General features: G+C 48.5%; 1 protein-coding gene across 1 annotated transcript in view; it reads right to left on the bottom strand.

Moving 5' to 3' along the window:
• Nucleotides 1-26,060, bottom strand: part of LOC307080745 (uncharacterized protein) — a gene marked incomplete at its 3' end in the record, with an annotated part of 111,726 nt that overhangs the window by 24,150 nt on the left and 61,516 nt on the right. Inside the window, exon 2 of the mRNA XM_079743609.1 lies at nucleotides 58-180. Coding sequence (XP_079599735.1) covers nucleotides 58-180 — 123 coding nt within the window. The remainder of the gene's footprint in view (nucleotides 1-57; nucleotides 181-26,060) is intronic.

The following is a 26,060-nucleotide window of genomic DNA, read 5'->3' as shown; positions in this document are numbered from 1 at the left end:
AGGATTTATGGACTTTTGGTAGAAGTTGTGTCTTTATGATCTCTGATAAATCCTTACCTCCTCTCAATAGACTGGTTTCGATCTTTAGAGTTATCAGGATGTTCCATAGCGGGGGCACTCTCAAAGGAGTCACAGCTGGAGCTGGATCCAGGGGAGTCTGCTCTCTGCTGCTGCTCTGGGCTTCAACACACACACACACACACACACACACACACACACACACACACACACACACACACACACACACACACACACACACACACACACACACACACACACACACAGCTTTTACTCAGACTAATGATGGAGTCATGATGCATCACTGCTGATCTCTGAGATGGACAACAGTCGCAGACAGAGAGATCCTCTTCTTACCTCTTAGCTTTGCTCCGGCGGCCATGTTCCCCAGACAGAGTGGTTTTAGAGGTAGAACCCCCCTCCTCTCTCTCCTCATCCATAGTAGACTGGAGACCTGGACACAAACACAACTCATCCATCACTTCATTTGCCTCCTGAACTTTAGCTGTTTATTGAGAGAGAAGATCATTGTGACTGCGTCACACTAAAGCGTTATGGACGTCATAGACCATCAATATGAACCCCACAACATAACCACACTGCCCTCACTACAGTACAGATGTGTACAGCAGATGACAGGTGAAGAATTAAACACCTTGGAGACTGTAACTGTGCTTAACTTACAACACAAAAAAGATATGCAATAGACTTAAAAGGATGCATTGCGGTACAATTAAAAGTAAAGAACGTTAGAATAATTTCTCCACTGGAACAAAGTCTGAATTCTGTCACTTTACTGAACCACAGATCCCATATAAATCAACTGGTGAAGCTCAACACATCGATAGTCAATCCGCACAAATATTGAACTTTTTTAAACATCAGCACATTGAAAGGACTTCTGTCAGGTCCTTCTTTTAATTCGGAGTAGCATCAAGACAAACCACACGGCTCAGAAAAGCAGTGAAACATGAACTAACGTTGTATTCTCTACAGTAAACTCTGTCTTTAATTGATAAGCGATACACGGAGACATATACATAGGCGTCGATTACTCCGGGGACGCCGGGGACGCGTCCCCACCAGTTTTCGGCAAGATTAATTTTGTCCCCCCCAGAAAATAAATAAATAAATAAATAAAAAAATAAATAAAAATAAAAATTAAAAATTAAGTTAATAGCGCGGCGAGACAGATGCCAACCAATCCACAAAAAGTATCCGGATACGGCACACAGCCGTCAACAATTTGCAACAACTAACATTTGGATGAGTAGTTCTAGAATGGGGGAGGGGTGGGTGGTACGGTGGGCGGCTCCTTCTCTCTGCAATCTGAACCTGACTGCTTGCTTCGCACTTCCATGGACAATCTGCTGCGGTTGCAGCCTGCATTTGAGGAGAGGAGGTCCGGAGGAGGTAACGTAACGTATTTAGATTTATTCATGATGACAATCTGTACAACTCCTTTGACGTAGTTTGACTACTAGCTTCTAGAAGCCAAGTAGGCCTAGCTGCCACAGTCAAGTTGGATCTGCCGGCTGTTAGCGATAGCATTAGATAATTGTATCATCTTAGATGCAGTTAGAGTTTAGATAAGGTAACATTAATGCTACACTACCCTCAGCCAGTCTTCCCATATGGTAACATTTTATTTTACCAAAGTTAAGCTTATCTAAGCTTGTTATTGATGAGCTAGTGTAACACAATTCCAAGTATGTAGGCCTAGTGGTTATGTTTCTGACACTGATGCAATCCATTTTATTATCCTTCTCCAGACCAGACCTGCTGCAAGTGCCTTTGCAAGGACTGAAAAAAGGTGGTTGCATATGCATTACGTTGTGAAAATACCGAAGTAAGAACTGTGACCAGACATGGATGTGGGTTCAGCATTTTTTTTTTTAATTGATTGGCAAAATAAACAGAAAAGCTTTTTGATTGCACAGAAATTCTAGCAGAACATAAAGGGTGTGTGTGTGTGTGTGTGTGTGTGTGTGTGTGTGTGTGTGTGTGTGTGTGTGTGTGTGTGTGTGTGTTACACAATATATACAATAATAACCCAGAAAAACTGCTGGGCAACTACTAAATACAATTTATGCAAGAAGAACCCTGAAAAACTGTTTTTCTTTGTGCAAATTCTTGAAGAACACAAAACTGGGGTGTGTGTGCAAATTATGCCACGCTGGACAACTACTAAATACAAACAAACGTAAGCCTATTGCATATTCTGTGTTTTAAAATGCCCCAAACAAATGTGCACGCCTCTCCGATGTGGCAATGAAGGCAGTGGCTATTTTCTGTCTTGTTATTTTCTCTAGCTTCTCCTTGTGGACATGGCAGACAGACACACTGTTGAGTTGTGACTGCAACATCGTGGAGCGGAGCCAATTCTTCAAACGACGCAGGGCACTGAAGCTTCGCTCCGCTTCGCAAGAAGAGCCTCCACTTGGGTAAACAGCCGCCTAACTTCTGGTGCCATGGTCTTCAAGACATTAGTGACTTCTTGACTAGAATTGAACTTGTCATTTGCCTTCAGCATAGTTAGTTGCACTTGCAGCAGCTGTGCATCCAATTCTGGGTAAAGCTCTACTACCTCGCTAATTTTCCCAGACACTAGGTGTTGCTCCAACATGGCCAAACGACCAAGGCCCTCTTGGTTGAACCTCTCATCCAGCTGCATGCTTGCTGTATCGATGGCAGAGAAAAATTGCACCCTGAAAGAGTCCTCTGCCGAAGATGGGGTGTGGCTGTTTGCAGGCCCACCATATCGGTTAGGTGGTTTCCGTACTTGTGGAAGATTTATTGGCTGCAGATCAAGAGATGTGGTGAGTTCTACAGCTCTTGAGTAAAGCCTCATAAATTTCTCGCTTGTTCTCTGTGCCACAAACGCTTTTCTTGTGCAATCAACAGCCTCTAACATCCCGCCAATTGTTACTGCCCTCCCTTGCAAGCTCTTATTAAGACCTTCAAGCTGCAGGAGAATATCCTGCCCAAGGATAAGGCCAAGTACCGTGTTGCCTTTATGCAGATGGTCAAGAAGGCCACTTGCTCGAGGAGCTGTGACCCCTTTCGAGGAAGCCAACTCCTCCAATGCAGCCAAGATCACCTCGTATTGGGTGAGGACCGACTTGATCGCTGGCGTTCGCACAGTCCATCTGGTAGCACACAATGGCTTAATTGTGGTGAATGAACCATTTTCAGATATGGCTATCTGTTTAAAGATTGTTTTGAATTTCCCAGACTGGCCAAACAAACATCCCAGGTCATGGATCCACTGGAGGTCATCTCGCACAACTGGTGTGGATGAGCAGGCTGCTTGCGTGACCAGATTCACACAGTGAGGACCACAGTGGACAAAAGTGGCAAGCGGCTGTTCTCTGCGGACCAAAGCTTGCATCCCAGATAGGTGCCCTGACATGTTTGCTGCTCCATCATAGGTTTGGCCACGAAGACCCGAGAGTGGAAGATTGAGACGGAGCAGCACATCGGAGGCAATTTTCCAAAGATGCTCGCCAGTTGTGGAAGAGGCCTCGTACAACCCTACAAACTCCTCCCTTGGTTCCAGATCTTGGTCCACATAGTGGAGGCAGATGGAGATCTGCTCTGTTCCACTGACGTCCTGTGTGCCGTCCATTATGAGGGAATACTGCAGCACAGGTAAGGAAAAAATCTCTGCGGCTATCCCCCTAATTATAAAATGACCTATAATGCTCAGTAACTCATTTTGTATTTCAGGGCTTGTGTAGGGATGCTCTCTCTTCAGCCAGCTTGCAAGGTTGGGGTCATCCTCTGCCTTATCTCGGAGATAATTTTGGAAGTTTCCATCCATATTGGCATGGCCTCTAAGAGCCAAGCCCTGTTTGGAGAGGTACCTTACCGCACCTACAACTTGTAAAAGAGCTAACCTGGCTGCCTCTTGAGCCCTTGCTGAAGGGCGGCACAGTTTAATTCTTATGGAATCCTTTGTGTGCGCCTGTGTGTTGAGGGCAATTAAATGTGCCTTGCTGTTTTGGTGTGTGCTGAATGATTCCCTACTTTTTTTCCAGTTTCGGAACCCTGCAGAGATTAATGTTTTTTCTGCGATTTTGGCCAATGTCGACTTCTGGTTTGCAAAAGCAGTCATACAGGGGAAACACAAAACACCCTTAACTTGCTGGCTGTAGTGCAGCCAAGGGAATGATTTATACCAAATATCTTGGAATGTAGGAGTCCTATTCAGCAGAGTTTGTGGCTCAATTTCTCTTGCACTGGGCTGGTACGGGCCATCCAATGGGTGTTCAAGGCAGATCCCCTCAGTTTGAGTAGCTGGCTGCTCCTGAAATGTAATTAGTTTATTGGATGTGAGTAAGTGTAAATCGTTCAGTGTGTAAATAGTTGTTAATAGTTGTATTTTTGTGGAGTAGTCCAGTAGGATTGAGGACTGCATATTTGGCAAACAGAATGCATATTTCAGTATTGAATTGTTTTAAGATCATTGTTGCTGCCTGTCTGTATGTTTATTTGAATACGATCAGGTCTTTTTCAAGACATTTGAGGGCCTCACCTCGTCATGCTCATCTGCCTGTTCCTGCAATTATTGGTTTGTCTCAGATGGGCCGGGGTCCTGTTCCTGACACAGACCATTTAAAAATTGAATGTAACTTGTTTCAATGTATTGAATCATACTTTAATGTCACAGGGTGAAATATTGTCGTTCATGTAGTGTTGTTTTAATGGAAATCTGTCAATTAACACACAGGTTTGTTTTTCTAGGGTGACTGAGTACTGTGAGCAGCCAATAACGGGAAAATGTCCTTGTGACGAGTCCATCCAGGCAAGTCACAATGCTAATTTATATTTTAAGCCATGCTCTTGGCCTGTTAACATGCTCAAAATGTCATTACAAGCACTGCTCTAAAAAATATTGTTTTTTTCTTCAGTTACATGTTGACCTCACCTCTCCATTGTCATCATCCACAATTTCCTGGCATTCACTAAGTACTGATTGACTTAGATCCTCTCCCTGATAAAATGTTACCAAAGACAGAAGATTGTTGATAACTTAATTGATTTAGCTCTGTCTTATTTATTTATTTTAAAATGCAGTGTTTCCTCCTTTTAGGAACTTGTTTCTGCCAACTCACCTCTTCATTGCCATGATCTACCAGTTCCTGCCTTTCATTAAGCTCTGATGCACTTTGTTCCTGTTCCTTATAAATAAAAAAAAAGATTGTTAACTCAATTGATTATGCCCTCTATTTTATGTGATTTATGTGGTGTGCAAACAAAAGTCTTGTAACCTTTATTGTAATGATATGACCACTATGACGGTATGTTGGTTGTGGTATATATGTTATCAATATTGTAATTGGTTTTTGACAAAATATTGGTTTGAAGTGTGCGGTTGCCTGGTACCATGGTTGTTACTTGGTACAAATAATATGGATGATTTACGACCATCTAGTGGGGAGTCTGCAAACTGCTAACAAAACGTCATCGAAGTGAAAATAAAATAAATCATCCGTACTGTTATAAATTCAAAATTAATTTAAATAGGAAAGCTAAACGTTAAAGCACATAGGGCAAAACAATCCGGTAGCACTAGGCATGCTAGCCAACAGTGTGTCGCGCTGGTAGAGGCTAGCTAGCTAAAAAAACTCAAGAATGACATATTTCTAGAATAATATTAATTTAGCTGAGCTCATAAGACACTAGCACACTTACTGTGCACGTCAGCTTCAACTGCTTAGCTTTAAAAAAAGCTCTTTATGTCCTGTCCACTCCTTTTTGACATTATGCTGTATAATTAACTATGTAGGATGAGAGAATGTCGGGCTCTGGTTTTATCGCTATCTCGTCTTTTTTCAGTCGTGACTAGATGCCCCCTCTGCAGCACCGTAGTTGTGGATTATTTTTGTATGAGGCGCCAGCCTGGCTTGGACAATGAATGAGATATTAATACCAATACTCTATGGCTGGTATGCAATGATGAGGCATCAGACCGTCAATTAATTTTAGCCTGAATACATAGGAAAAAAACACCAGACCGTTAGTACCACGGATGGACAGTATCAGAGCGAAAACCTGTTGAACTAAATGGATGTGGTTAGGCAGCAGGCATGCAGGCAACCCCGCGGGATACATCTGCAGACCACTGGCACATTAAAAAAGGTAAGATGCGATATTTATTGCTTAAGATTTGCTGGTACTTTGGCAAGATCATTTTTTGCCCTCATGTGGTCAGCTGTTTTAACTTGAAATAGTACTACTAGCCATAGCCTCCAAGTAGCTTAACTTAAATTATCCAGTGTTTGCGTTCTTACGATGTTGGGTATAGACTAGTGGATATTACGATAGTGGAGTCGGTGGAGTCAGTCTCTTGTTGACTCAAAGTGACTTTTGGTCATTCGCTTTGCTTGAATTCTGGAATAATTGTGTCTGTGTGGTTGGGGGGGGGGGGGGGGAGTGCATGGGTTTCGGTCAGAATGCCCTGTAGATTGGATGGATGTGTGTTGTGAATTGAGAACAGCCAGCTCATGATGTGATATATAGCGTTCAGCCAGGGCCGCTGACAGGTTTGGCTGGGCCCGGGACAAAATTCTCTCAAAAAAAAAAAAACACACACACCTCTACTTTCTCAGTCCCTACCCTACCCTTAAATGACGGAAATTCAAAAAAATACTCTTTACTCAACAAACAATTTATTTGAACATTTTAACATTAACTTTGTGTGCAACTATTTAGGTGCGAAATGCCATGCGCCGGACTTTTGTGGTGGCAAAGTCATCAATGAGGTCATTGAAGTCCAGCTTCTTTGCAAGCTTGTGCTCTATGGAAAGCATTGCCAGCCCGTTGAGCCTCTCCTGTGACATCTTTGAGCGCAAGTAGTTTTTTATTAGCTTCAATTTGCTGAAGGCTCGCTCACCTCCAGCCACAGTCACTGGCATGGACAGGAAGATCCTGAGCAAAATGCAGAGTTCCCCATAAATGCTCTGAAGCCCCATTTCGTATATGGCATTCAAAAGATCCAGGGATCCAAGATTTTCTTTGAATGTTGCACTGTATATTTTTTTAATGTGCAGGATTTGGTCTTGAATGGACTCCGTCAGGTCACTCTTGTACTTTTCAGTGAGATTTTTGCAGGCTTCCTTGATGCTGTCCTCCGGCATCTCCCTGAACTTCCAGAGGACACAGAACTCACTGCAGATCTGCTGCATGGACTGAAATCTTGTTTCTAAGTGGGACATTATACTGTCCATTCCAGCATTAAACACTTTGTCCCGAAAGAGGTCCTCTGGGCTTTGCACCTCTGTCTCTGTCTGTTGCTCATCAAAAAAGTGTTTCCTCTTTCGAGTCTTCACTTCAATCTTGGCACTGATGCCCATGTCAGTGGCAACAGCAGTTGCCTCTTTCAAAAAATTGTTCCAAGAGGAACGCAATAATGCAATCTCCCCCTCCAACTCTTTAATATTAGCTGCTTGGACATCCAATGAGATTGTTGAGGACTGACTTATAATGTTCCTGTCCTCGATGCATTGTAGCACCTTCGTCCTAAATGTGAGGAGCAAGACAGCATTAAAGGATTGAAAGTAGGTTTTCAGCCCATGTGCCTCAGCTTTTGTGTCATTGCTCAGGTTTCCTGTTGAAATGAGTGTGTCAAGTGCCTGTATCACGCTTGGCAAATGTTTTGCCACTGGGCGCACAGCTTCAATCCGAGCACTCCATCGCGTGTCTGATAAGAGGTGAAGACAACATCCCAAAACTTTTTTGAGGATTCCCCACCGTTGAGGACTTCCACTGAACAGTTTGTACAGCTGATTTACAAAGCCAAAGAAAAGATCAACTTCTGGGCAAGCTCTGGCAGCATGGACACCAACCAAGTTTAAGGTGTGAGATGCACATGGGGAGAATCTGGCCAAGGGGTTCTTATCTAGTATGCGCGCTTGCACCCCTTTCACCTTTCCAGCCATGTTTGCACCATTGTCATAGCACTGACCCCTACAATCAGCTAGGTCTATTCCATGCTGGTCAAGTGCTTCCTCCATCATGTTGGCTATTTCCTCTCCTGTTTTTTTGGAAAAATCTTTGAACTGAAGGAAACGCTCCTTAATTTCCCATGCATTTTCAGTGGAGGTTTGACTGACATACCTCAGTAACAATACATTTTGCTCCACATTAGAGATGTCTGGGGTTGCATCACACATAATTGAATAAAATGAGGTCTCTTGCCTTTCCTTCAAAATAGCCTTCAGGACACGTTGTGCACAAAGTTCAATGAACTCGTTTTGGCTGTCAGGTGAGAGGTAATGTGCTTGCAGCCTTTTGCCCTGTAGCCGCTGCTGTCTGATGTTTTCCACATGATCCTTTAGGACAGCGTCATACCTCGATAATAGCTCAATTAAGCCCATGAAATTACCATTATCTGGTTCATCAATTTTGTTTGAGCTGCCCCTGAATGGCATATTTCTGAAGGCCAAGTACAGGGTCACACCCAGCAGTCGCTTCAGTAGTGCTTTGTTTTTTTCAATTTCTGTGTCCAGCAATTTCTGTTGTTCACTATCAATTCCAGCTGTATGTAAGACAGAATGTTGCAGGTTTTTCCATTTCCAATAGCAATGTTTGTGTGCCACATTTCTTTCATGTTCTGGGAATCTTTCATATAATTTTTTGTATTTGACTTTGGCAATTTCACATGTTGCCATGCCACTGGCTTATTTTAAACCATGAGCCGCGTTACACTGGCTGTAATTCAGCTGACTGGGAATGATTCTCAAATCAATTCAGCCTGATTGGAGTGTGCAGCGCGTGCCTGCCTGAAACATTTGATTTGGACATGGGCCTATTTGCGGGGTAATGTGCATATTCTAAGATTCAATTAGATATAGGTGTATGAAACACAGTGTAATAAAGCCTTTGTGGTTATCAAATTATTCAATGCCCCCTGTCTGTCTGATATTGATCTCCGTGTGACTTGCTCATGTGGTGCTGCGCTGATATGTTTGACACGCCGCCTGTGCCTGTGTTACTTGACGACGGGGCTGGAAAAACTTGGCCGTGTCTTACCTGGCTGTGCTGCACAGCTGCCTTTACTGGTACCTGCAGCATCACCTGAGTCTTTTCTGAAATATGTATAAAGAGATCCCCTCAGGCTTTCGGCTTCTTCCCCTCTTTTTCGCCTTTCTTTTTTTTTCAGGGCTCCTGACTTGTGCATGTTGAATCAACTCGCGCACTGACCACTAATGGAATGATGTCGTCTTTTTTCTTCTCCAAAGACCAAACCATTTTGGCATGGGGTGATAGGGGGTTATTGGCCGTTTTTTCAAGGGCAATGAAGGCAAACAATCTAGGAGTCATTAATTGAATGCAAATAAAGCACTTTTCTTCTCTAAATCAACACATTTTGAAGTATACATACAATAATTAATCCCAACTTCATGGGGGTCCAGTTATGGGCACCCCCCATTCCAGGGCCAGTCCAGGGCCCGGGACAACGTACCCGTTTGTCCCCCCCTGTCGGCGGGCCTGCGTTCAGCTATTATTATTTTTAGCTTTTTCAATCTATTTGTAGTGCTATGTGTAGCTACGTTTGCCCCTTCTGAATTTAAACACGTAGGTAATAAGCTCCTCTTTGTTTATGTTGGTATAGCTCATGCCATGTCACGTCAACATTGAGTGCATCATGGAGCAGAACATAGTGGGTCATCATGTCCAATGCTTTTTGAAAACACTTTCTTCGTAAAACGTGTCAGACATCATTTTTTTGTATAAATTTTATATTAGTAAGCTACATGGGTATCCCGTCTTTCAGAACCTTTCATGACCTGAGCTAAAGAAAAATAAGGTGCATCCTCAATGTACCCAGCACTTCTGAAAAAGCACTCCAGATTGCGTCTCTGTCCCCACCACATTTCAAACCAAACTGACGCCAATGGACATATACAAATATGAGATCAATATTATATACCAGTAACGTAAAGACAATATTAACGGTAGTAAGCTGGTTGTTCATTATCATATACATAACCTAAAGACAATATAAACGCTAGTAAACTGGTTGATTATTATATACCAGTAACCTAAAGACAATATAAACGCTAGTAAACTGGTTGATTATTATATATCAGTAACCTAAAGACAATATAAATGCTAGTAAACTGGTTGATTATTATACACCAGTAACCTAAAGACAATACAAACGCTAGTAAAATGGTTGATTATTATATACCAGTAACCTAAAGACAATATAAACGCTTGTAAACTGTCAGCCTACCTTACCTTATCGTATCTACTCCGGGATTATATTGCGTCCATACGGTATAAAGTTGTGAAAGTATAAATGTATGGGAAGAAACGGAGGTTAAAGTGCTCATAAAACAAGTTAATCAGGTGAAAGAGAGAGAAAGAAAGGCTCCTCGCTGCAGCAGGCTGTTCTGAGGAAGTGATCTGAACGGTTTGACACGCAGTGGAAAAAACCCAGAGGAGCCTCCCCTCTCAGCGCTGGTCACGGGTTTAGAGAGAGAGAGAGAGAGAGAAAGAGAGAGTGAGAGAGAGAGAGACATTAAGAGCTATACAAATTGAGAGACACAAAGACGCAGAAAGAGACAGAGACAGAGAGACAGTGAAACAGCGAGAGAGTGAGACAGCAAGAGAGTGAGACAGCAAGAGAGTGAGACAGTGAGTGAGTAGGAGGAAGCAGAAGAGATCTCAAGTTAGTTTTCTCTCTGTGAGGAACAAGCTGTGAGGGTCTGGTCTGAGGAGGGGGTCTGGTCTGGGGGGTCTGGTCTGAGGAGGGGGTCTGGTCTGGGGGGTCTGGTCTGAGGAGGGGGTCTGGTCTGGGGGGTCTGGTCTGAGGAGAGGGTCTGGTCTGAGGAGAGGGTCTGGTCTGGGGGGTCTGGTCTGGGGGGTCTGGACTGGGGGGTCTGGTCTGAGGAGGGGGTCTGGTCTGGGGGGTCTGGTCTGAGGAGAGGGTCTGGTCTGAGGAGAGGGTCTGGTCTGGGGGGTCTGGTCTGAGGAGGGGGTCTGGTCTGGGGGGTCTGGTCTGAGGAGGGGGTCTGGTCTGGGGGGTCTGGTCTGAGGAGAGGGTCTGGTCTGAGGAGAGGGTCTGGTCTGGGGGGTCTGGTCTGAGGAGAGGAGAGGGTCTGGGGGTTCTGGTCTGGGGGGTCTGGTCCGGGGGGTCTGGTCTGAGGAGAGGGTCTGGTCTGGGGGGTCTGGTCTGGGGGGTCTGGTCTGGGGGGTCTGTCTCAGGAGCCACCATGAGGTCCAGCACATGGCTCCTCCCCCTGCTCCTTCTCAGCTCTTCAACCAGCGGTAGGTTGACCCTCCACACTGGTTCTGCTCTCTGCTGGTTCTGCTCTCTGCTGGTTCTGCTCTGTGCTGGTTCTGCTCTGTGCTGGTTCTGCTCTCTGCTGGTTCTGCTCTCAGCTGGTTCTGGTCTGTGCTGGTTCTGCTCTCTGCTGGTTCTGCTCTCTGCTGGTTCTGCTCTCTGCTGGTTCTGCTCTCTGCTGGTTCTGCTCTCAGCTGGTTCTGCTCTCTGCTGGTTCTGCTCTCAGCTGGTTCTGCTCTGTGCTGGTTCTGCTCTGTGCTGGTTCTGCTCTCTGCTGGTTCTGCTCTCCGCTGGTTCTGCTCTCAGCTGGTTCTGCTCTCTGCTGGTTCTGCTCGGTTTCATTCTTTGAGTGGAATCACGTTCAGGCTCATTCTATCATCTGAATTCTGTCCAGTTGATTTCTGTCACGTTTAATCCATTCATATTAATTCTGTTCAGTTTAATTCACTTTGTGTAATTATTTTGGTTGAATTTGATCCTGTTTAATTCTTTCTGTTTAATTTTATGTTGATTAATCCAGTTCTGTTAAATTAATTTCAGTTCAATCGTTTCAGTTCACTTGTTTCAGTTCAGTGTTTCAGTTTCATGCCGTTACTCCTCTGCCGTGCATTGCCTTTGCGGTTGCTTTGTAATGATCATTTAATGTATGAATCTGTGAAATGGTGCAGCCATGAAATTCACAATAGACACCATTAGTGTTCATTGTTATTCATTAAGCATACATACTGTAACGAGTATACTGTTCCATCAGGCGCCGGCGGCCTGGGGAGCCCCTCCGTGTGCTAGCTAATGACATTGAAACTCTAGCCAGGAGGGTTTATGCCCACATGCCCCCGGAAATACAGACGGAGCTTGCCAGGGACCAGTTTGTCCAAGCCATAACCCCCAGGGAGCTGCACATTCAGACCCAGCTCACCCATCCCCGCTCCATACAAGAGGCTCTGGAACTGGCTCTGGAGTGGGAGATTGTGGGGGGCGGGACCATGGGAGGCAGCCCTGAGGAGAGTGGTCCTACGGTGAGAACCGCTGCATGCACTGATGCAGCCGAAGTAAAGCCTGCATGGGTGGCTGAAATTACCAAATTAATTCGGGCTGTCTCCATGCATTCGCCGCAAAGTGCCACACAACCTCGCCATTGCCCCCTGGTCTGCTGGGGATGCGGACAACCTGACCATCTCCTCAGACAGTGCTCCAAGCATTCCAAAGACCAGGGAAACGGCCCGGGGCCCGTATAGATGGGACAGTACGGACCCCGGGCACCGTGTCCTGTGCTGTTGCCGCAAAGGATTGAGGGGCCCAACAGCACAGATGGGGGAGAGGGGCTCCACTCCCCCCTGAAGCAGACGATAACACAGAATCCACGATGGTGGTGGGTTGGACTCATTCTGGGAATTTCTGCCATGTTCCCGTCACCATGCACGGGGCCCCACATACAGCCCTTGTGGACACGGGCTCCACAGCAACACTGATGAGGCCAGATGTAGTTCCGGCGGGGACACAGTTGGAGCAGACTATAGTGCAGCTGAGGACAGCAACTGGTAAGTTGGCCCCTATGCTTGGTAAGGGGAGGGTGACGTTAAATGTGGGAGGTCTGTCAGTGGATTTCACTGTATGGGTGGCGCAGGTGCAGGACCCCTGCATACTGGGGCTGGACTTTTTGAGGGCTGCGCGCTGTCTGCTGGACCTGGGGAAGAACACATTGACATTTCCCGGGGGCCCCAGTGTTAAGCTGATACCGCCCACCCAGTCCCCAAAGCCACACCCCCTGGTCAGGACAGCCATGGAGACACACTGCCATGACACAAAAACCCCAGTAGAGAGAAATACCCCCCCTGTTAGCAGCTTCCTGCCACTAGTGCCCCATGCCCCCAGCAACGGTCAGCCCCCCTCTGCACATGCCGAATCATCTTCCCCAGCCCAGTCAACTACGGTGGGGGAAACGGACAGGTTGTCGGCGGTGAGAGGGATATGGAGACAGAACTGTGGCCAATTGGAGCAATGGCAGCAGGAGGAGCTGTGGAAGGTGTTATCTGACTTTATGGACATTTTTGCACTAACAGACAATGAAGTGGGCCTGACACACCTGGTTCAGCACGAAATAGACACTGGGGATGCATGGCCGATCAAGACGCGTCCCCGGCGTCTCCCCATGGGTCACCGTGAGGCTGCAGACAGAGCGGTTGAAGAGATGCAAAGAGATGGCATTATTGAACCGTCGGACAGCCCCTGGGCCTCGGGAGTGGTGATGGTGTCGAAAAAGAGGAGCATCCATTACCCAGGATCAATGAGTCATTGGACTTGGTGTCTGGCTCTTCCTGGTTCTCTTCACTAGACCTGCGAAGTGGATACTGGCAGGTGCCCCTCAGCCCTGAAGCAAGACCAAAGACTGACTTCTGTACGGACAGGGGGTTGTGGCAGTTCCGGGTCCTCAGTTTTGGCCTGTGCAACGCCCCAGCCACCTTCGAGAGACTCATGGACAGGGTGCTGGCTGGCATCCCCCGTCAGAGATGTCTGGTGTATTTGGACGACATCCTGGCCCATGGGAGCTCCTTCCAAACGGCCCTGGAATCGCTGAGGCTGGTGCAGCAGAGAGTGGCGGCGGCAGGCCTAAAATTACACCCGAATAAGTGCCGCTTCATGAGGAAGGAGGTGGAGTTTTTGGGTCACAGACTGGGGGGAGAAGGCATCAGCACACTGGAGGAGAAAGTGCATGCAGTGAGAGACTGGCCGACACCAACTGACCAACGACAGCTGAAGAGCTTCCTCGGCCTGGCCTCATATTACAGAAAGTTTGTGCGAGGTTTCTCCTGCATAGCTGCCCCCCTGCACCACCTGCTGCAGAAGGACAGGGACTTCACCTGGACGCCACAGTGCCAACAAGCCTTCAACTCCCTCCAGAAGGCACTGACTGAGGCCCCCACGCGGCCACGGAGACAGGGACGTCGGCCGGCCCGTTTCAGAGACTTTGTGTTGGGGGGGAGCTTTGTAGCAAGCTGGGTTAATTTGGTTCGGTTATTATGCGTTCAGCAGAAATACAAATGTTCTCATGTGTTGGGTTATGCACTAATGTTATTAGTGGGGGTTAATAAGGGATTGTCTCGCGAGAAGGGGGGGGGGGGACAACGTGAGGGAGGGTCCGGAAGCGGCGGGTGGTGGTAGTGAGACCTGTGTTACGGCGGGATGTACGAGTGGTCACGGCCAACAGTGATCGGAGATAAACTGTGGATTTACCAAATAAAGAGCAGGATTGCAAGCCGGACATCGGCTGTTTATTCGACGCTGCACCACGTGAGGTGGATGTTACAATACTGTACATACTACTTTTGTGTGTGGTTTCCTGTTCCACCCACACCACATCCTGTGTGAGGATGTGATACCTACCACGGCCGTGTGAGCGCCTGCACGCAAGCAACACCTCGTCTTCACCAGACAGCTGAGGACGCCATCTTAGGACGCAACCAACAGAGAGCCTCAGAAGAAGACCTTCAACTACCTAACCACCTCTAAATAAAGAGACACACACACACACACACATACACATACACCGAACTGTTGAAAGGGGAAGTACTTGAGGAAGCAAGAGAGAGAGAGAGAGAGAGAGAGAGAGAGAGAGAGAGAGAACAGCAGAAGTAGAGAAGGAGGGGGATAGGGAGAACACAGACAGCAGCAGGGTCAGTGAACTAGTATATTCTGCATTTCTGGTGAGTCAGTTATAGATTGTGATTGAATATAGATATATCTCAGCCATTTTGAGCCACAAGCAAGTTGAAATGCGACATTGTGACTTCAATTCAAATCCGATCCAGTTAAACGTTGAGTACTACTGTAATTAGTTTCCACTGCAGTGACCCCCAGTGACCACCAGATGTCCCCAGAACACGATATAAACCGTTCGGATGTTGACACTCAGGGTTCTTTAGGCTGGAAGTGCGCCACATGTCCTGGACCGATCCAGAGGGGTTTTTCATCAACCAAGCTAAAGGCAAAGCCGGTCTTATTTCGCTTAGCCTTGCTACTTCCAGCTAGAGTTGCGTTCCATGAACCTGACTTAAGGGAATCTCCGCTAAGCAACCATGGCAATTTATCAAACCAAACTAACCTGCTCGGTACCAGGCCAACTGTCAGACTTTCTTGAGCGGCGTTTCAGAGAAGTCCATCTGTCGGAAACAAGTGCATCATCAGAAGGTTCCGCCAAGCCTTGTCCTCACGATTTTGTCATAAATGTACATGTATGAAGTGCAAACAGCGTATATTTTCACTAAGGGTCTAAGATTAAATGATGCAAATAAAATAATTTAATGAATTGCTATCTATTGTTATCGTGGATATTTTCTCAACACATTTTTATAGAATTCTATGTATTCTATCGAAATTATCAACCAGCAGTAGTTTGAGTGTCACGCCGCGTCCTGCTACGCGGTCCAACACCGCCACCTAGCGATTACTTGACTCTAGTGGCCCTTCTCCCGGCACACCAGGCTGCAATCTGTAATCACCATTCCCTACTTCAGCCAGGGATTTCCCCTCAGCCGGCGCCAGTTCGTCGTTACGTCTACACAGTCAGTATCCGTCCTACCAGCATTATTGAATCCCTGCTTCGTAGCCTGCCCCTGTGGTAACCACCTCTCCTCTCTCGTAGCTCCCCACCTGACACTGGACCCCTGCCTGCCTGACTACCCGCTTACCGTCTCGTCCTCGCCTGCCTGACTGCCTACCCGCTATCGGACCCCTGCCTGCCTGACTACCTGCCTGTCGTCGAACCCCTCTCTGCCTGACTGCCTGCCCGTTACCGGACCCCTGCCTGCCTGACTACCCGCCTGTCGTCAAACCCTCTTCTGCCTGACTGTCTGCCCGTTACCGGACCCCTGCCTGCTTGACTACTTGCCTGCCTGTCAATAAATCCCGTTCCACTTACCCCGTCTCTGCCTCCCTGTGTCCAGCATTTGGGTCCCCACGTCCTGTTCCCCTTAACAGTACGAACTGGCCATCATGGACCCAGCGGACACAGAGGCATTCCGCCAGGTGCTCTCCCATCAGGGGACACTCCTGGGGCAGCATGAGCAGATCCTGCAGGAGATCACCTCCAACCTCCGTGAGTTGACCGTCTCGGTACACTCCCAGCGCCCCTTCTTTCCGGAACCCCCATTCCATGCCACTGGTCCATCGGCTTCCTCCCGGGAGCCGTTTATCCCAGCCCCCGAACGCTACGAAGGGGACCTGGGTTCCTGTCGGTCCTTCCTTCTTCAGTGCTCTCTGGTTTTCGAGCTACAGCCCCAGACCTACCCCACCGAGAAGTCACGGATCGCCTATCTGATCGGCTCCTTGCGAGGTGAGGCCCTCGCCTGGGCGACCGCCGTGTGGGAACGTGGTTCCGCGGTGTGCTCAGACTATTTCGCCTTCACTAAGGAGATGCGCAAGGTGTTCGATCACCCAGTCCGGGGCAAAGAGGCCTCTCAGTGTCTTCTGCGTCTTCGCCAGGGATCCCGCGGCGTCGCCTCCTTCGCGATTGAGTTCCGCACCCTTGCGGCCGAGAGCGGCTGGAACAAGGAAGCTCTGCAGGGGGTTTTCCTAAATGCCCTCGCCGATGACGTCAAGGACCAGCTGACTTCTCGGGAGGAATCCACAAACCTTGATCAGTTGATCGCTCTCTCCATTCGCTTGGACAATCGCTTACGCGAACGCCGCAGAGAGAGAGGTCTACGCTCGTCCTCTGCACACCCGTTCGGACCACCTGCAATACCTCAACCCTCCCCTGTGTTTTCCGCTCCACCCCTTCACGAGCAGGGACTCTCCCCCGAACCCATGCAAATCGGTCGCATGCATCTCTCCCCCGAGGAGAGGGAATGCCGTATGCGCTCCGGTTCCTGCCTCTACTGCGGTCTTCCGGGCCATCTCCGGGCAACCTTTCCCTCGCTTTCGGGAAAAGAACGGGCTTGCCAGTAACCCGAGGGATCCTGGAGAGCCGCTCCCGTAACCCCTCGATCTCCCATCCCCTCCTGGAAGCTGTCCTCCTGTGGCAGGATCAAACCCTCCCGATCTCTATCCTCCTGGAAACCGGAGCTGATGAGAGTTTTATTGATCAGGAGTTGGTTCTTCGTTTGAACATCAACACTGTTCCACTTGATCCCCCAATCGAGACCCTGGCGCTAGACGGGAGGACACTCACGCGGGTGGAGCACCGTACCGTTCCGATCAACCTACTCGTCTCAGGTAATCACCACGAGTACATCTCGCTTCTGGTAATTTCCAGCCCCTTCTCCCCGGTCGTTCTGGGTTACCCCTGGCTTAAAACACACAACCCCCAGATCGATTGGGGTACAGGCTGTGTAACGACCTGGGATCATCCGGCCATCCTCTTCACCGGTAGGAGCGGGGTTCTTCTTTGTGGGGAAGAAGGATGGCTCGTTCCGTCCCTGCATCGACTACCGTGGTTTGAACAACATCAAGGTGAAGAACAAGTACCCCTTGCCCCTCATTAGTTCCGCCTTCGTCCCCCTCCACGGAGCCACGGTCTTCACCAAGCTTGACCTGCGTAACGCATACCACTTGGTCTGTATCCGGGAGGGAGACGAGTGGAAGACTGCATTCAACACCCCTTTGGGCCACTTTGAGTACCTGGTCATGCCCTTCGGTCTCACCAACGCCCCCGCTGTCTTCCAGTCCCTGGTCAATGATGTCCTCCGGGACATGTTGAATCGCTCCGTGTTCGTATACATTGACGACATCCTGATCTTCTCGAGATCCGTGGAGGAGCACCGGGTTCATGATCGGCAGGTTCTTCAGCGATTACTGGAGAACCGACTTTATGTTAAGGCGGAGAAGTGCGAGTTCTATGTGCCATCCGTCTCCTTCCTGGGCTACATAATCGGTCAGGGCCAGATTTATATTTACATTTACATTTAGGGCATTTAGCAGACGCTTTTATCCAAAGCGACTTACAATAAGTGCATTTGTTACAATGAGTACATTTGTCATAAGAAGTGAAACAACATATCGCTGTTGGTACAGTAAAGACGTTCATAGAAACAAGTGCAAGTATTACAATCGCTAGGCTAACCCATTCCCCGTGTAAAGCAGCGATAGCAGCTACTGTAGATGCTACACAATTAAGCACCTTGAATAAGTGCAATGTACAAGTGCCAGGACGTACAAGATTCAATGGTGGCTGTGCATTGGTTTCTATGCAGAGTCGAGATGATCTCTGAACAGGTGAGTTTTGAGTCTTTTGCGGAAGCTGGTGAGCGACTCTGCAGTCCTGACATCGGTAGGGAGCTCGTTCCACCACTGAGGTCCCAAAACAGAGAAAAGTTGTGACATTGCTGATCGACCTTTGCTTGCTCTTAGCGATGGCGGTACCAGACGTCCGGCTGAGGTAGTTGAGCGGAGGGATCGAGCTGGGGTGTGTGGCTTTACTAATGCTTGGAGGTAGGCGGGGCAGTTCCATCGACTGCCTTGTATGCCAGTACCATCATCTTGAATCTGATGCGAGCTATTACAGGGAGCCAGTGGAGGTCTCGGAAGAGGGGGGTTACATGTGAGAACTTTGGTAGGTTGAACACGAGGCGCGCTGCTGCATTCTGGATGCGCTGCAAGGGTTTAATCGCAGAGGCAGGGAGTCCAGCCAGGAGCGAGTTGCAGTAGTCGAGACGGGAGATGACCAGTGATTGGACTAGAAGCTGAGCTGCTTCCCTTGTGAGGACGGGCCGGATCCTGCGGATGTTGTAAAGAGCAAATCTGCAGGACCGGGCCACCGCAGTGATGTTTGCGGTGCAGCACAACTGATTGTCCAACACTACACCAAGGTTTTTGGCAGTTGGAGAAGGAGATACAGTGATGTTCTCAACAGTGACCAGTATGTCCATGTGTGGGCAATCTTTCCCTGGTATTAGGAAGAGCTCAGTCTTTTTGAGGTTAAGCCTCAGGTGATGGGCAGTTGTCCAGGTGCTGACTTCTGCCAGACATTCAGATATGCGTGTTGCAATCAGGGCTTTGTCAGATGAGGGAAAGGAGAGAAATAGCGTGTCGTCAGCATAGCAGTGATAGGAAAAGCTGTGGGATGTAATTACAGAGCCCAGCGATCTGGTGTAGAGGGAGAACAGAAGAGGCCCCAGCACCGAGCCTTGAAGGACACCTGTATCAAGCGTGTAAGCTTTGGACAAGGAGCCATTCCATGTTACCTGATAAGTGCGACTCATCAGGTAGGACGTGAACCAGGAAAGGGCAGATTCAGCTATGCCAAGCTCGGCGAGAGTGGCGAGGAGGATCTGGTGGTTCACAGTGTCAAATGCTGCAGACAAGTCAATGAGAATGAGAACCGATGAGAGGGACAAGGCTCTGGCCGCCCGGAGGGACTCAGTCACCGCGAGGAGAGCCGTCTCAGTGGAGTGTGCTTTTTTGAAGCCTGACTGGTGAGGGTCAAGCAGGTTGCTAGATGAGAGATAGGAGGACAGTTGGTTAGCGACGGCACGTTCCAATGTTTTAGAGAGGAATGAAAGAAGAGATACCAGTCTGTAATTCTGGATGTCAGTGGTATCAAGCGTTGGTTTTTTGAGGAGAGGCTTCTTTCTGGCAGTCTTGAAAGACGTCGGAACAATGCCAGAAGTGAGGAAGGAGTTAATAAGTGCTGTTAAAAATGGCAGGATGTCGTTTGACACAGCCTGGAGGAGGGAGGAAGGGATAGTGTCAAGGGGGCAGGTGGGAGGATAGCAGGGTGTCAGAGGAATCCTCTGGATAGTTGAGAGAATTGTTCAATAGAAGGTAGTGAAGACAGAACAGTTGAGGCAAACGTAGAGGGAGAGAGAGTTTTGAGGTTGCGGCGGGTGGTGACAATGTGGGGACTAGAAAGGAGGGGGGGAGTTGACTTTAAGGGGAGTGAAAAAGCAACAAAATGATGGTCAGACACGGGGAGTGGGGTAACAGAGAGAGCAGAGGTGCCACAGGACCTTGTCAATATCAGGTCAAGCTGGTTCCCTGCCCTGTGTGTGGGAGGAGAAGGGGATAGTGTTAAGTCAAAGGTGGCAAAAAAGTTGGTTAATTCAGGTGAGTACAACTTCTCTGGCAGGATGTTAAAGTCGCCAAGTATAACGAGTGGTGTGCCATTTTCAAGAAAGCAGCTGAGAAGGGCATCCATTTCGTCATAGAAGTCACGAAGGGGACCAGGGGGACGGTAGATTACCAAAAAGAAGAGATTAATAGGAAGGGTGACAGTGACAGCGTGGAGTTCAAATGCAGATCTGGCCAAGTGTTCTAGTGGAAGGACCTGATAGGTCCACAACGGAGAGATGAGGAGTCCAGTCCCTCCTCCTCTCCCCGAAGGGTAGGGGTGTGTGAGAAAGAGTAAACAGTGGAAAGGGCAGCAGGAGTGACAGAGTTCTCTGGAGTGATCCAAGTCTCTGTCAGGGCCAGGAAATGGAGGGTATTGAGGGACGCGTAGGCCGAAATAGAGTCTGCCTTTTTGACCGCTGACTGGCAATTCCAGAGTCCTCCCATCACTTCAAGGTCAGTGATGGCGAGGGTGGGTAAATGGCATAGATTGGATGGGTTGCGATGCCGAGCAGAGGATCTATTGCGGCGTCGTCTATGAGTAGAGATAATTGAATTACGACACATAGCTACTATACCGTGGCCTCTAAGGTCTTCCTTGAGGGACTCCCACAGAGAGACTCCCTTGGTCTTTGTTTCCCGGGTCTTGACTCCCACAGAGAGACTCCCTTGGTCTTTGTTTCCCGGGTCTTGACTCCCACAGAGAGACTCCCTTGGTCTTTGTTTCCCGGGTCTTGACTCCCACAGAGAGACTCCCTTGGTCTTTGTTTCCCGGGTCTTGACTCCCACAGAGTGACTCCCTTGGTCTTTGTTTCCCGGGTCTTGACTCCCACAGAGAGACTCCCTTGGTCTTTGTTTCCCGGGTCTTCGTTTGCTGGGTCCTGACCCTAAAGCTGACGCTGCTAACACTTAGCCTTTAAATGCACATGGTAGCTCAGGCAGCCTTAGCTCCGCCCAGTCAATCAAGCCTATTGTTCACACCTTGTGACCGAAACTACACTCAACGACCTTACTATCAACAACAACACAGCAAAAACCAACACTGCAGGTACTAGGGTTAAAGTTAGTACAACCAATTGAAATGCAATTAGCTCTGCCCAGTCAATCAAGCCTATTGTTCACACCTTGTGACAGAAACTACACTCAACGACCTTACTATCAACAACAACACAGCAAAAACCAACACTGCAGGTACTAGGGTTAAAGTTAGTACAACCAATTGAAATGCCAAACACTATAATTCTTACTTTCAACACTCACCCCAGCTAGATATGAGACGACCTTCTTAAAGACAAAATGTAATGTTAAATCTGTAATGTAATATAAGGATGGATCCCTCCAAGGTCTCTGCGGTGGCCGAGTGGCCCTCCCCCTCAACCCGCAAGAGATTGCAGCAGTTCTTGGGATTCGCCAATTTTTACGCTTCTGACACCGGAGTGGGCGCGGTCCGCTCTCAGCGTTCTCCCTCCGACCACAAGCTCCACCCCTGTGCCTTCTTCTCCCGCCAGCTGTCCCCACCGGAGAGGAACTACGACGTCGGCAACCGCGAGCTCTTGGCCGTCAAGCTCGCCTTGGAGGAGTGGCGACAATGGCTGGAGGGCGCGGACCATCCTTTTATAGTCTGGACCGACCACCGTAACCTGGCTTACATTCAGTCAGCTAAGAGATTGAATTCTCGACAGGCCAGGTGGGCCTTATTCTTTGGTAGATTTAATTTCTCCCTCACCTACCGACCCGGTTCCCAGAACGGTAAGCCGGATGCCCTGTCCCGTCTGCACTCCCCTGAGGACCCTTGTACTGAGCCCGATAACATCCTGCCTCCCGCTTGTCTGATCGCCACACTTACCTGGGAGATTGAGGCCGTGATACGCCTGGCACAGAAGCAGCAGCCAGACCCCGGTTCCGGTCTGCTTCCGCCCCTCCCCATTCCTAGCCGACCTTGCTCTCACATCGCCCTGGACTTCGTCGACGGTCTGCCCACGTCCGAGGGTAACACCACCATCCTCACCGTGATCGACCGTTTCTCCAAGGCCGCACACTTCATCGCGCTTCCCAAGCTCCCGTCCTCAGGGGAGACCGCGGACCTCATGGTCAGGCACGTGTTCCGCCTTCATGGCATCCCTGCGGACATCGTCTCTGACAGGGGCCCTCAGTTCACCTCGCAGGTGTGGCGCGCATTCTGCACGGCCCTAGGGGCCACACCCAGCCTCTCCTCCGGGTTCCACCCCCAGTCCAATGGACAATCGGAGTGGGTCAATCAGGAGATGGAGGCAGCACTTGTAGAGGCAGTGTGTATCTCCCACGCCAGTCCCTCCTCCTGGAGCTCTCAGCTTCCCTGGGTCGAGTATGCCCACAACACGCTGGTCAACGCCTCCTCCAGCTTATCTCCGTTCATGGCCTACCAACCACCCCTGTTCCCCGAGTTGGAGGAGGAGATCTCAGTCCCGTCAGTTCAGGCCCACATGCGCAGGTGCCGGCGCACTTGGAAGCGCACACGCGCTGCGTTGCTCCGTGCATCCTCCCGCTCCCAACTGCAGGCCAATAGGCGCCGGCTACCCGCCCCCCAGTACGCTCCCTGACAGAGGGTGTGGCTTCGGGCTAAGGACCTTCCCTTGAAGGGTACTTCGCCAAAGATCTCCCCCCGTTTCATTGGACCTTTTGAGATTGAGACGGTTATTAACCCCTGTGCCCTTCGTCTCCGACTTCCCCCATCCCTCCACGTCTCCATCCAACCTTCCACGTCTCCCAGGTCAAGCCCGTCTCCACCAGCCCGTTGTCTCCCCCCGCTCCGCCCCCACCTCCACCCAGGGTCATCGACAACCACCCGGCGTGGACAGTCCGTCGCCTCCTTGAGGTACGACGCCGCGGCCGGGGTCACCAGTACCTCGTTGACTGGGAAGGTTACGGTCCTGAGGAGCGCTCCTGGGTTCCCCGGAGTAGTATCCTGGATGCCTCGCTCGTCCGGGACTTCCATCGAGACCATCCGTCTGGTGTTGGGCGTCCGCCGAGAGGCGTCCGTAGAGGGGGGGGTACTTAACAGTGAGTGGTCTAGCATTTGCCCTGTAGAGCGGGTGTTTCGAGTTCAAGTCCTGAGTATGTCGTTGAATTCTTGGTGTTGACTTACTTTTGTAATTACCTTTTATATCAGATGAATAAGGCCTAGCAATTGACTTTTTAAATAATAAATATGTCTTACAATATCCCTAGGACCAAAATATAACTTGCAAAAACCCATAGTAATGTTAATATTAATGTTACTGATTGTGAAGACTTTGTCACAATGACAAAGACACTGCTGCATGGGAAATTGTCAGCCACATAAATTCTATTCATGTGAGTTTCTCGGCAGGCTGCCAAGACCACCTCTGTTGAGATAAATACTATGGTCAGTCCAGTGGTTAATTTGAGCCGGATCCTTCCAGTACAAGATCGGCACCTCTTAAGTTTGCCCTCCCTGTGTTCCAGTACTTATTTGGGCAGATCCGGTACCTCTCATAAATAAAGAAAAAAAATCATTTACAGAACAAATCCCAAGAATTTCATGTTGTTTATTAAGATTTAACGTCATTTGAAAGTGTCAGAGATCTGTTGACGGACTGAAAAGCTGCGGGCCAACAAACCACGCCCGACACTTTCACAAATTCGCTGCACCTGATGAGCAAGCAGAGAGGAAAAAACGGTTACCATGCACGACCACATGTGTGTGCGCCACGCACAAGTTAATAGAAATTATGATAAATTATATATCCCAGAGCAGGATTGTGAACGTTTACAATAGCTCATGTCAATTTACAATGTCAGCGTTGGCTGACTAACTCTTTTTAATTATGATATTAATCCTGCGCGCCTCCTCTTTGCAACGGAATTTGTTTAAGATATAAAACCATTTAATTGAACATACACACACTAAAACAGATATTTTTGTTTTTATTTAGAAACGAAAATTCATGTTTCCCGCAGTGTGCGTCTCTTTATTGAGCGGGTCGGCAGGAAGCAGGGTCACACTCTGCACAACCAAGTTGGTAAAAAAGTCACGGTCACGCACAACTCCGTAATCAACGCTTTCCAAGCATCCGTGGTGATGGCGACTTTCTCCGCTAAGGACAGGATCTCACGGAGGGAGGCTGCTGCTTCGCTGTACATTTTCTCCAGCCGCAAAGTCATAGTTGGGCGACATGGCACTGTGTAATCCGCCTCGAGAAATGCGTTTAGATCACGGAAGACTACGTCACGTCTCTGGCAAAGGCTGCCGTATATAAAATAGCATGCATATGCATCAGTTATATTCTCAATTAAATTTACTGAGCATTCCCTACAAAGTATTTAGGTTAACTATATAAGAGACTAGGTTTAGTTTGTGTCTGACAGAGGGCGTGCCATCATGATGGTGGCCCTCCATCCTGATGCCAGTCAGCCATCACGACGGAAGATGACATCATCCATCGGCACAACACAATCGTCCATAGGCAGTGTATTTGTTTTTGCTCCATTACATCTAACCCACGTACTAAGTCACCGGATCCATCCCCCCTCTGCAGTCCGGGACCTCCCATTTTACAAATCAAGCACTGGGTCAGTCAATTTAGAATACTCAAAGAAATGGAAAAAAAATGGCATGAAAAGTTCTTTGATTTCTCCAGTAATCCTTCCTAAACTACTAATTGCGTGGGGATTGAACCCCAGACGACCGGATGCAAGTCCAACCTGGTACCTCGAGACTAGCTCCCTATTTATGCATCCATGGTCAATATTCAATTAAAATATGCAGTCAACCGATCGGCGATTTTTTGCAAGATATCCTCCCTGTATTTATGAATGGTCACGGTGGTCCCTTTTTGAGCTATTATATGCTTGTACTTCTCATAGACCTCCACAAGCAGCTTCTGTTCCCTGCTGGAAAAGATCCCGTTCGGTCCTTTTCGGACATTTGATCCATGATTCGACATTCACGGTTCTGGGCTGGTTACATATTTTGTGAGGAAGAACACTATGCTGGGATACTGCTGGATCTCAGCACTGGTTTAGGGCCTTTCAACAATGATGCTTATGACAGAGCCTTCAGGCGGGCCCACCAGGCTATGGCAGGCGACTGACTTCATCCTCCATCACCACTCTACACTCCCTGTTAACCACCTCGGCCCCCCACCGCTCTTATACATTTATTTTGTTTTTTTGCATTTATTTTAGCTAAAGTTAATTTTGTATTATACCTGCTTGTGCCCGTGCCATTCTCTCTCCTCTTGTGCCACTAGTTGGTATATAGGTTTGAGCACCTCCTCTAGCCTAACCTTGCCAGGGCCTAGCTATAACCTATGACTTTATGCTTCATTATAAATGCATCCCCTCCGCCCGTCCCCATGATTTCTGGTTTTGATTGGTTACCTGTTGAGCCACTCCCACTCCTGGTAACTTTCCATTCCTCCTGCCCATCCTCCTCTCCCGATTGGCTCATACCCTGGAGAGCGATTTGGAGTTTACCCATTGGTTAATCAAACAGACGGAGCTGCTATCCAATTTGTTTTTAGCTTATTTTTATTTTCGCCTGCATGGCTTGGGCCTTTTTGCCTATTGTTTTAACCCTATTAAATGCTTTTTCTAACTGCTCTTGAAGTATCAGTTAGCTTACCTTTATTCAACCTGGTTTTTGGTGTGACAAGAGTTTGTCTGGCCCTCTACCCTGATCCCGCTTCTCCCGGTTGCTTCG

This window comes from Pollachius pollachius (genome assembly GCF_949987615.1).
Source record: "Pollachius pollachius genome assembly, chromosome: 9".
In the NCBI taxonomy this organism is placed as follows: Eukaryota; Metazoa; Chordata; class Actinopteri; order Gadiformes; family Gadidae; genus Pollachius; species Pollachius pollachius.
The sequence above is the reverse complement of the archived record's forward strand: the minus strand, read 5'-3'. Positions and strand labels throughout refer to the sequence as shown.